The sequence below is a fragment of the Mirounga angustirostris genome, unplaced genomic scaffold, assembly GCF_029215605.1.
Source record: "Mirounga angustirostris isolate CCGP_5_RB_7025 unplaced genomic scaffold, mMirAng1.0.hap1 SCAF_4, whole genome shotgun sequence".
In the NCBI taxonomy this organism is placed as follows: domain Eukaryota; kingdom Metazoa; phylum Chordata; class Mammalia; order Carnivora; family Phocidae; genus Mirounga; species Mirounga angustirostris.
Window position 1 is genome coordinate 87377608 of NW_026991712.1, and position 12288 is coordinate 87389895.

The window sequence follows — 12288 nt, forward strand, 5'->3', positions numbered from 1 at the left end:
TATTCATGCTTCCCCTCCCTCCACACCCCTGGCAACACACATTTTCTAGAATGTCGTATAATCGGAGTCATACAGTATATAGCCTTTTCAGATTATCTTTCCCATAGCAATATGCATTTAAGGTCTCTCCCCCTACACCGTGTCTTCTGTGACTTGATAGCTCATTTCTTTTTATAGCTGAATAATATTCCATTGACGGGATGTACCACAGTTTTGTTTGTCCATTCACTTAAAAAGCATATCTTGGTTGCTTTCAGGTTTTGGCAATTATGAATAAAGCCAGTGTAAACACTTGTGTGTGGGTTTTTGTGTAAATATAAGCTTTCAAGTCATTTGGGTAAATACCTAGTAGTGTGATTGCTGGATCTTATGGTTGAGACTACATTTGGCTTTTTAAGAAACTATCAGTCTGTATTCCAAAGTGGCCATACTGTTTTGCATTCCCACCAACAATGAATGAGTTGCTCTTGTTTCACATCCTCACCAGCATTTGGTGTCATTTGTTTTTTTTGGATTTTAGCTATTCAAATAGGTGTGTAGTATCTTGTTTTGATTTGCAGTTCTCTAATGATGAATGATGTTGAGTGAATTTTCATATTCTTTTTTTCCCCTAGATTTTATTTATTTGACAAAGAGAGAGAGAGCAAGAGCACAAGCAGGGGGAGCAGCAGAGGGAGAGGGAGAAGCAGGCTCCATTGAGCAGGGAGCCTGACATGGGGCTTGATCCCAGGACCCTGGGATCATGACCTGAGCTGAAGGCAGACACTTAACCCACTGAGCCACCCAGGTGCCCCACTTTTCATATTCTTACTTGCCATCTGTAAATATTCTTTGGTGAGGTGTCCGTTCATATCTTTTGTCCAGTTTGTAATTGGGTTTGTTTTTTTATTGTTGAGTTTTAAGAGTTCATTCTATATTTTGGATACAGTCCTTTATCAGATACGCATTTTCCGTATGTTTTTCCCCCAGGCTGTGGCTTGTTTTTCATTCTCTTAACAGTATCTTTCACAGAGCAAAAATTTCTAATTTTAATAAAGTTCAGCCTAGCAACTTTTTCTTTAATAGATCATGTTTTTGTCGTTGTACCTAAAATCTCTGCCATATCCTAGATTTTCTCCTATGTTACCTTTTAGTAGTTACATTTTAGAATCCACTTTTTAAAAAAAAAGATTATTTATTTGACAGAGAGCTAGAGAGCACAAGCAGGGGGAGCAACAGAGGGAGAGGGAGAAGCAGGCACCCAGGTGCCCCTATAATCCACTTTTTAACATAATATTGGCCCAAACATATTTCTAGATATTTTCTCCATCTCTATAATTTTAAATGATTGCTTTATAGTTAATTTGTGCTATAATTTTAACTATTCATCCCTCTATTGTTGACTTTTTATAAGAACAGAAATTTGGAAACAATCTTTTTCTTTGTTCAGGATTATTTCATTTTTTCTTTCAACATATACTTGAGAGTGGTCTACATGCAAAGGTAAAGTTCTTGCTCTCTCGGAGCTCCTATTTTGATGTTTTCCTTCGGATAAATTTTTCAGTAATGCCGTTTTAATTGAAAATATAAGAACAGGGTGGCTCAGTCGTTAAGTGTCTGCCTTCGGCTCAGGTCATGATCCCAGGGTCCTGGGATCAAGCCCCACATCGGGCTCCCTGCTCAGTGGGGAGCCTGCTTCTCCCTCTCCCGCTCCCCCTGCTTGTGTTTCCCCTCTCGCTGTGTCTTTCTCTGTCAAATAAATAAATAAAATCTTTTAAAAAAAATAAAAAGTATTGAGATAATAATTTTGCACTTTTTAAATTGTTGACAAGATTTGCTGTTTATTGAAAGAAGCTCAAACATTTTAGAAACCTTTGGCCATTTACATTCTCTAGTTATACTTCTCTTTTCCTATCAATAAATTAGGTGTTTTAAAATGTAAGATGCAAAATGTTATTTCTGAAACAAAATGCTATTATTTTTGAAACAAATTCCAAAAAATTTCATTATTTAGTGGTCCAGACTAGTAATTTTGTGTAGATGCATCCACGCTTCACTTTTGGCTATATTCGGCTTACACATGTTTGAATCTCTTATCTCAAGAGTTTAAGGGCAAAGTACAGCCTGATTGCTAAGACAGTTAGTCAATAAAAATATTCCCTGACTTGATTGTTTGCCTAAAGTAAGATAGCAAGGAGGTGGAGTTAGATGAAAAGGAGCCGATCTAAGCCAGTCAGATGCCTTAACTGCAAAATTAGCAAGGACAGATCTTCAAATTTCAATAGAGTAGTTACTTGTTTTTATAGTCTAGTGTCTAGTATTGTTGTGTACCCACTAACTGGGCAATGAACCAGTGAAAAGTCAAAGTAAGGGTCTCTCTTCTGATGTGTCAGGGGTCTGTTTTCTCCAACTTGTGAGTCTTCACCCAATTTCTAAGAAGATCTATTGTGGAGAAAGTAGGGAGGTTGTTTAAAAAGCTTTGTGTAATTGAAGAAATAACAGGTACGTAAAATTTTTAAAAACTGCTCATAGTTCTAGTCACCCTAACTCAACTATTTTCATATTTTACACATTGTGCCTTTTCTTGGGTGAAAATATTTTACATGCTCATCACAATAGACAGTATTTTGCATTTAACATAAGGACTTTTCCATGTAATGTTGCATATAGATTTTATAGATATAGATATTTTTAAAGAATAATTGGTCCAGGGGTGCCTGGGTAGCTCAGTCAGTTAAGCGTCTGACTCTTGGTTTTGGCTCGGGTTGTGATCTCAGGGTCATGAAATTGAGCTCTGCATCGGGCTTGTGTTCAGTGCAGAGTCTGCTAGAGATTCTTTCTCCCTCTTCCTCTCCCTCCCACTGTGCTCCATCCCATGCTTGCTCGTGCTCTCTCTCAAATAAATCCTAAAAATAAAAAACCGGAAAAAGAATTGTATGGTCCATTTGCTTGATGTACTTGAATGTCTTTATTCAGAGTAATCTAAAAGTAGAATAGGGATTATGTTTCACTCTGATGATGGACTACTATTTCACATTTATAAATGAGGATATTATATAATAATTTTTATTTTTTTAAGATTTAATTTTTAAGTTATCTCTACACCCAGTGTGGGGCTTGAACTCATGATCCTGAGATCAAGAATCACATGCTTAAAGATTTTTTTTTTTTAAAGATTTTAAAGTATCTATATCCAACATGGGGCTTGAACTCACAACCCTGAGATCAAGAGTCACATGCCCCACCTACTGAGCCAGTCAACTTTATTGAGGTTTAATTTACATATGGTCAGATGCACACAGCTTAAGTGCAGAGTTTGAGTTTTGACAAAGGTTTAGACCCATTTAACCACCACCCCAATCAAGATATAGAACACTTCCATCATTTCTGAAAGCTTCCTTGTGTTCCTTTGCATTCAGTATTTACCCCTGCCCCCGCAGACAGCCACTGATCTGATTTTTACCACTGTAGAATAGTTTTACCTATTCTAGTACTTCAAGTAGATAGAATCAAATCAATCAGACCCTTTTCTGTCTCACTTCTTTTGCTCATTGTGTTTTTGAGATTCATCCATGTTGTTGTGGATATCAGTACTTTGGTCCTTTTTACTGCCGAGTAATAGTCCCTTGCATGAATATGCCACAATTTTTTTTTTATCTGTTCACCTTTTGATAGATACTGGGCTGTTTTTAGCTTTGGACTGTTATGAATAAAGCCTCAGTGAACATTCAACTGCAATTGTTTGTGTGGGTATATTTTCATTTCTCTTGGATAAATACCTAGGAATGGCGTTATTAGGTAAATGTACGTTTAATTTTATAAGAAATTGCCAGATTGTTTTTGCTTTATGCTCTCATCAGCAATGTATGAGAATTCCAGTTCTACATCTTTGGCAAAACTTGGTTTTGTCCTCTTTTTTTATTTAAACCATTCTTGTGGGCATGTAGCCACTTTGTTTTAATTGACATAATTGAAATTTATATCATATTGCTTGCAGTTATAGGAATTTATTGTCTGTTTTTTTACAGGCTACCTCTGAGGGATTAATTGTCCTTTAATTGCTTTCTTGAATGTCACAGGGGGCCAAGATAGTATTCTGCTTACCACACAGAATGGCTCCTTGCTGTGGTACATTTAGTGATTGGCTCTTGTCATATTTCCATCCATATTTAGTTTCAGTATATACAGCTTCCTTTACAGTATACAGATCCTGACAATTTAGAGCTTTTTTCCGCCCTGCTTTTCAGAGTGTTTATATTAGCTTTACCATTTCCCCAGCTGGCTAACTTTAGTTGAACAAAAGTCTTGTCTAAAGCCACCTCTGCTAGCTAGCTAAAGGCCTCTGATTGGACCAGATTTTGGTCTTATGTAAAAAATGAGAATTTTATTAAAATTGTTAGGTATATTTTTATAATGCTGAAAACACAAAGTAAGTTTTAGGTATCCTCTAGTTACCTAAAGAAACAAAATTTTGGTCTTACTTGTGGATTGTTGGGTTTTTTACTAGCCGCCTTTTTTTTCCTCACATTTTATTATGAAAAATTTCAAACATACAGAAAAGTTGAAGGAAATGCCCAGTGAATACCTGCATACCTACCACCTAGATTTTATAATTAACATCTTGCTGTATTTGTTTAATCACATATCTGCTGAAAATGTTTTGATAGTGTGTTTAAGTCATTCCCTTTCTTTATGGAAGAACATAGATGAGTAGGACCCATTGGGCAGTAGTTACTTTTGTGTGGTGTAGGACTAGGTGGTTCTCTGATGCAGTGGTCTTATGAAGGGGATTCCCTTTTTGTGATGGGTCGGCGTAGGTTGAGAGCTCAATCATTTTTTTTTTCAAATGAATTCCAGCTAGATTATATTACAAAGACAAAAGAAAGACAAGGGAGATTGGTGATAGGAAGGATTTGTGTCATCAGGAGGCCAACATGCTACTAACCTGCTTGCCCAGCTGATAAAAATACTGTCACACGAATAGCTATCATTTATTGAGTGGTTACCATGTTCTAGAGCTTTATCTCATTTTAGTTCTCATTCTGTTAGCTATAGGTATTATTAGCACCATTTTATGGATTAGGAAACTGAGGTTTAGTGAGATTGAATAATTTATCAATGTCTCATCTGTTAAATGGCACAGGTGGTACTCAAACCCAAGTCTGTCTGACTCTAAAACCCATGCTTTGAACCAGAAGTCTACTGCTGGAAGTTTCCTTTATTGCAGAATTTATAGTATTCTTTTATGTCTTTAGAATTGTCCAAATTGGGCCACACTTAATTTGAGCTTGGGAGAGTGGCATTCATGTGGAAAAGAGGATATCATATAAACATTTTTATGATTGTGAAGGCCTCTTAATTCTTGAGGAGGGAGGGCCCTTTTTGAAATTAAACGTCCTGGGGTTTTTACTGACCTCATTTCATTCTCTGAAGAATGAAGGAATTTCCAGCCTTGTATTAAATTGTGGAATGTATAGCATTCCTTTTGTAGTTGAACTAAATAAACATTAGCAAGTGTGTTTAGAATGTGACACTGGTAGTTCGTTCCTGTCTTTATTTATTTATTTTTTTAAAAAAGAGGTTTTGGGGTGATAGCCAATTTGAAGCTTGGTCTTCTCATAAAGAAGTGGAACTGAGCAAGCTCCCTTGCTCCCTGGCTATTGGAGTAAGCCCCACTTAGGTTTCTCTGATGACTTTTGCGGCTTGTTTTTTGAGTGACCCAGGAACAGTGTATTCTAACTTGAAAACTGAATGGGTGGAGGAAGTGTGCATTGAAAGCAGTAGTTCTTAACCAGAGGTTAAGAACTTTTGAAACGAGTGGAAGCCGTGGACCCCATACTAAGGGTGAAAAATACGTATATGCACAAATACAGTTTTACAAACAAATGCTATAGGTGTTTACCAACCCCCAGCCTATTGACAGAATACCCGAAATTAAAGATCCTTTAAAGGGGAAAAAATTGGGGAGCTGAAAAATAAGATTTGAGCATAGTTGTTAAACTTTTTTTCATAAATGTGCATTTCATAAAATTGATTATACTAACATAAAAATCTTGTTTTAGTATCCAAGATGTTCAGTCTCTAAAGTGAGTTTTCCCTATTTTGTTAAAAAATTTTTTTTAAGGGCATTCATGAGTAAGTTAAGATTCCTAGGGGTAGATGAAGTTCTCCATGTTGATTTTTAATTTTTGCTTTTTCAATTATATTTCTTCTACCAGCAAAACATTTTCTCAGAACTACTAATAAGGCTAAAGATTTAGATGAAATCCTTTGACAGTCCCCAACTTGAGGTTTCCATTTCTTCTTCAACCAACATTTCTTCAACAGCTACACAATACTTACTATGCCTTGTAATGCGAGTGTTCAGGTATTTTTCCCAGCGAGTTACATGTTTCATTACATTAATCCTCACAACAATCCTTTTAGGGGCTTATTATTATTATCCCTATTTTACACATGCACAAAATAATGCTAAGAAAGGTTAAATGCTTAGTTAAGACCAGTGCCTGTACTAAAGGCAGGGCCAAGATTTGAATCCATAGCTTCAAAGCCCATTTTTCTCTCTGTTTTATCGTCTGGCTCTGTGATCAGAGTTGATTATTTTTTTCTGATTACTAGTTTGATCTGATCCAAATTTTAAAAGCCCAAATTTCTATCGGTGGAAGGGGTGCTTTTATTTTTTTCTATAGCTGGCCAATTGTAAAATTACTGAATTTTTTGTGTGTATATAAGTTAGACTTTAGGTTGTCAAATGTCTAGAGTGCTGAATTTACTGATTAGATTGTTAAACCCAAAAGGAAGGAGGCTTAGCAGGGTGATCTCCTGCCTGTTCTGTTTATATAAATGGATGTTTCAGATACCAGAGTTTGACAGAGACAGTTGCAGTGTCTGAAAAGTTTGTGGAAGGCTTGTTACTAAGCTTAGCATCATTTTCAGGAAGGAAAAATCCTAATGGTTTGAAACTGAAAAAGAGCTTAACTCTAAAGGGTAGTAGATAAGCTTTTATCACACTGACTAAAGGCCAGGTGTATGTTTCCTAACTCTTGGGGGGGATAGCTATGGAGGGAACCTCCAGGTCAGCTAGCTGCCTAGTGGTTTTTGCTGAGACAGCAGGCGCAGGGTCAGCATTGTAGGAAGGTAGTTCAGTTTGCTGAGTGAGTTTTGTGAGACTCAGCATCTTTCTTGACAAAATTATTGTTCTTCCAAACCTTTTACTTTTCCTAGTTGCAGCCTTTGTATCCATTGTAACAGGGAGGAGAATGAGTAGGTTGATTTACTATATAACTTTAGATGTAGGTTTTTTTAGTTTGAACTGATGACCCAGGGCTTTAAGTGAGATAGCACAGAGCAGAAAGAAGAGTAGATAGAATGCTAAGAGAGATTAATGTAATTGGGAGGACAAGGGAAGTTGGTTCAGATAATAAAATTTCAAAATTGCCTTTTTAAAAACCAAGTGATAAATTATTTGTATGAGGATATATACCACTTAACTCCCAAGGTGATGAAACTTGGTATAAAGGAAAATTAAATTGACTGATTTGGAGATACAGGGTGAAATCAGATATAAATATAAAAATTATCTTAAGTCATACTTTTGAATCTTTACAAATTAAAGGAATGCATTTTGTAAAAAATTTCTTCTAACAGAAATTTTAGGAGGTTTAAAAAGAACTAAGTAGAGTTCAAATGGCAGCATTATTAAAAGGCACTTTGATTGTATTGTATACATCCTTGGTTAGGATGAGGAAATTAGCTTTGAAAGCTTTGTTTCCTCTGCAGCTTCACCATGTGCTTTCCTGAAGCTATATGTGGGATTCTAGCATAGAGGAAGGGCAGGTCCTCTCACCTGTTTCCATTTTTCCTCCCTGCCATAAGTTCATAAATACTTCTACACATTATGATCTATAAAAATGTAAACAGCTTTTCTGGAACCAAATTAATCTTGATTTTATGGTTCATACTGCGTAACACTGGAGTGGGGGCAGGAGGGTGGAGATATAAGGTGTTTGGACCCTTCTGGTTTATGGGATTTCTTTTTCCCTTTTTCCCCTTAGGAACGGCGTGAATGTTGAGGGGGCGACACACAAGCAGGTGGTGGACCTGATCCGAGCAGGCGAGAAGGAATTGATCTTGACAGTGTTATCTGTACCTCCACATGAGGCAGATAACCTAGATCCCAGTGACGACTCGTTGGGACAATCATTTTATGATTACACAGAAAAGCAAGCAGTGCCCATATCGGTCCCCACATACAAACATGTGGAGCAGAATGGTGAGAAGTTTGTGGTGAGTGTCAGCCAACTCAATCCTCAAAACATTTAGCTTTTATTTCCCCCCAGTCTCGTCATACATGATACAAGAGCACTAGAAGTAATCACCGCAACCTAGATCAGTTTGTCTACCAGGAAGATGGGTTCACACATATATAAAAGACAGTGACCATGATTTTTTGCAGGGGGTGAAGTACAGTAATAAAGAGGATTTCTGCTTAAGTATAATTCCATTTTCTTTCCAGACAGTTTTAAGTTTGCATTCTGGTCTGTTGTAAACATGTGTAAGTTGGTTTTGTTTATTTGTTTGTTGTTTTATTGGTTGCCATATCTCTTTGTTAATAGCAGTCTCTCACTTACTATTGACTCCGTAGAGCTATAGAGCAAGATTAATTTCAAAAGGTGGTATCTTCCAAAACATCTCGGTAATACAGATTTTGTCCACATCAGAACCTACAAGTGCCCTACACTTCTCTCCACATCTTGTTCTTTTTCGTTTTCTTTGGAGATATCTATGTGAATGATTAACTTGGGTTTTCTGCAAGGTCCTAATTATACTCTGACTACAGTAACTATTCTATACATTTCCAACCTGTTGCTGTTGTAGATGTGCAGGAAAGCCCACCCTGAGTTCTGGATAATATGTGCCAGCCCCTTTTTTGAGTACCTTTGCTTGTTCCTCAAAACCTAATAGCTGCTGGTAGCCAATCTACTTATTTTTTCTCTTGATTGAGGTATGCTTTATTTGCCTTTGATTATTTGGGGAGTGTTGATATAATGAGAAATTCATTATTCTTTGTAGAAAGTGCAGTGAGTTCTGTTAGATACTGGCAAACAGACTACATGTGTTTCAAGGTGAACTACAGGTGTTTCAAGGTTGCAGTCTCTGAAATTGGGATTTGTTCCCTGTATAGGAATGAGCCACAGGACATTTATGGTAAATTCTTTTTAGTGGAGAGATGAGAAAAGCAAGCAGAGAAGCCAGAAAAGTTCAGAAGGATCAAATAATGTTTGACTGCATCTTTAATTTAGCTGGTGATGATAGCACATAGCACAGTTTATGTCAGCTTGGTCTGTGGATTCTCAAAGCCATATACACAAAGTTTAGAGTTTTGTGTTTCGGAGGTGCTATACTTTGAATCACAAGGCATGTAAAAAGTAGAAATCAAGGTCAGCTCCTAAAAGTAGAGCAGATTGAATGTTGAGACCTTTTGGGAATTACCTGAGACCTTGGGAGCCTCTGTAGACTTTAGAAAAGGAATGAAACTGAGGGGAAGAATGAAGCGGGGGAAATCGGAGGGGTAGACGAACCATGAGAGACGATGGACTCTGAAAAACAAACTGAGGGTTCTAGAGGGGAGGGGTGTGGGAGGATGGGTTAGCCTGGTGGTGGGTATTGAGGAGGGCACATTCTGCATGGAGCACTGGGTGTTATGCACAAACAATGAATCATGGAACACTTCATCTAAAACTAATGATGTAATGTATGGGGATTAACATAAGAATAAAAAAAATAAATAGAACAGGAATGAAACTACTAATTATCCCTTTTAAGAAAATTAACATTATTGAGCATAATTTACCTACATTAACATTCACCCACGTCAAGTGTCCAGTTTCATGAGTTTGGATAAATGTACATAGTTTTATAATCACCATCATCCAATCAAGATACAGAACATTTTCACCACCCCAGAAAGTTCCCTCATGACCCTTTGCAGTCAGTCCTCTCCTCATAACACCACCCCTGTCGACCACTGATCAGCTTCCTGTTAGTATATTTTGCCTTTTCTAGAATGTCAAATCAACAGAATCATATAATAAATAGTTTTTGGTGTCTGGCTTTGTTCATTTAGTATAGTCTTTTTAAGATTGATACGTGTTGCATATATTAGTAATTTGTTCCTTTTAATTGCATTTAATTTTTAATTGGATAAATTTACTGCAATTTGTTTATCCAGTGGCTTGTTGATGCATGTTTGGGTTGTTTCCAGTTTGGGGCTATTATGACTAAACCATGAAATAACATTAATGTGTGGGCTTTACGTAGATGTATGTTTTCATTTCTCTTGAGTAGCTGGAAGTGGAATTGCAAGGTGATATAGTAAATGAAAGTTTAACCTTTTTTTTTTTAAGGTTTTATTTATCTGTTTGAGAAGGAGTGAGCACAAGTGGTGGGGGAGGGGCCGAGAGAGAGAGAGACAGGGAGAAGAACAAGCAGACTCCCCGCCAGGCAGTGGCCCCATGCAGGGCTCAATCCCAGGACCCCAGGATCACGACCTGAGTCGAAGTCAGATGCTTAACTGTCTGGGCCACCCAGGTGCCCCTAACCTTTTTTTTTTTTTTAAGATTTTATTTATTTATTTGAGAGAGAGGAGCAAGAGAGAGAGCATGAGCGAGGGGAGGGAGAGGGAGAAGCAGACTCCCCTGCTGAGCAGGGAGCCCATTGTGGGGCTTGATCCCGGGACCCCGGGATCATGACCTGAGCTGAAGGCAGACGCTTAAACCACTGAACCACCCAGGCGCCCCAGAGTTTATTTTCATGTACTTAGTGGCCATTCTTATATTTTCATTTGTGAAGAGTTCAACTTTTTTTTTAAAAAGATTTTATTTTTTTGAGAGAGAGAGAGAGCATGAAAGAACGATTGGGGGCAGGGGCAGGGGCAGAGGAAGAGGGAGAAGCAGACTCCTTGCTGAGCATGGAGCTGATCACAGGGCTCTATCCCAGGACCCTGGGATCATGACCTGAGCCACCCAGGCGCCCCTCCCATTTTAAAACTTAAATTATTTATCTTTTTATTTTGTTGTTAAGCGTTCTTTATGTATTTGGAGTCCTTTATCAGAGAGGTGTTTTGTAAAGTATTTTTCCCAGGCTGTGGCTTGCCTTTTTAAAAAATCTTTTATTTATTTTTTTATTCTGTTCAATTAGCCAGCATTTAGTACATCATTAGTTTTTGATGATAGTGTTGAACGATTCATTAGTTATGTATAATACCTAGTGCTCATCACCACATGTGCCCTCCTTAATACTCATCACCCAGTTACCCCATCTCCCCACTCCCTCCCTTCTGTAACCCTCAGTTTGGTTCCCGGAGTCCAGAGTCTCTCATGGTTTGTCTCCCTCTCTGATTTCTTCCCATTCAGTTTTCCCTCCCTTCCCCTGTGGACCTCACGCTATTCCTTATGTTCCACATATGAGTGAAACCATATGATAATTGTCTTTCTCTGCTTGACTTACTTCACTTAGGATAATCTCCTCCGGTTCCATCATGTCAATGCAAATGGTGGGTATTCATCCTTTCTGATGGCTGAGTAATATTCCATTGCATATATGAACTACATCTTCTTTATCCATTCATATGTTGAAGGACATCCTTTTTATTTTATTTTTAACAATGTCTTTCAAAGAACAGAAGTCTTGAATTTTGATGAAGTCCAGTTTATCTGTTTTCATTTATGGATAATTCATATTCTAAGACATCTGCCTAACCCAAGGACACAAATCTTTTGTTTTCTTGTAAAAGTTTTATAGTTGTTTTTTTTTAAAATATTTTATTTATTTATTTGACAGAGAGAGACACAGCGAGAGAGGGAACACAAGCAGGGGGAGTGGGAGAGGGAGAAGCAGGCTTCCCGCCGAGCAGGGAGCCTGATGCGGGGCTCGATCCCAGGACCCTGAGATCATGACCCGAGCTGAAGGCAGATGCTTAATGACTGAGCCACCCAGGTGCCCCAAAAGTTTTATAGTTTTAACTCTCTGTTTTTATAATAACTTTATTGAAATGTGATTCATGTACCAGCAATTGTACATCTTAAGTGTATATAATTCTGTGGTTCTTAGTTTGTATATGTGCTGCTGAAGCGAGCACTGTGGTTCTTAGTTTGTTCACAGAGTAGTGCAACCATTACCACAGTCAGTTTTAGAACATTTTCATCACCTTGGAAAGGCTATACCCTTTAGCCACCATCCTCCAAACCTCCCATCTGCTCCCTACAAATCTTTCTGTCTCTATAGATTTGCCTATTCTGGACATTCCGT

General features: G+C 37.7%; 1 protein-coding gene across 4 annotated transcripts in view; it reads left to right on the top strand.

Annotated features, from left to right (window-relative positions):
- The window catches only part of SNX27 (sorting nexin 27), a 71048-nt gene that overhangs the window by 15612 nt on the left and 43148 nt on the right, over positions 1-12288 (top strand). For all 4 annotated transcript variants that reach the window (XR_010410749.1, XM_064588537.1, XM_045896628.3 and 1 more), the window contains exon 2: positions 8034-8265. Coding sequence is in view for 3 of the 4 variants with exons in the window: in XM_064588537.1 (XP_064444607.1) it covers positions 8034-8265 (232 nt within the window). In the remaining variant the exon portion in view is untranslated. The remainder of the gene's footprint in view (positions 1-8033; positions 8266-12288) is intronic.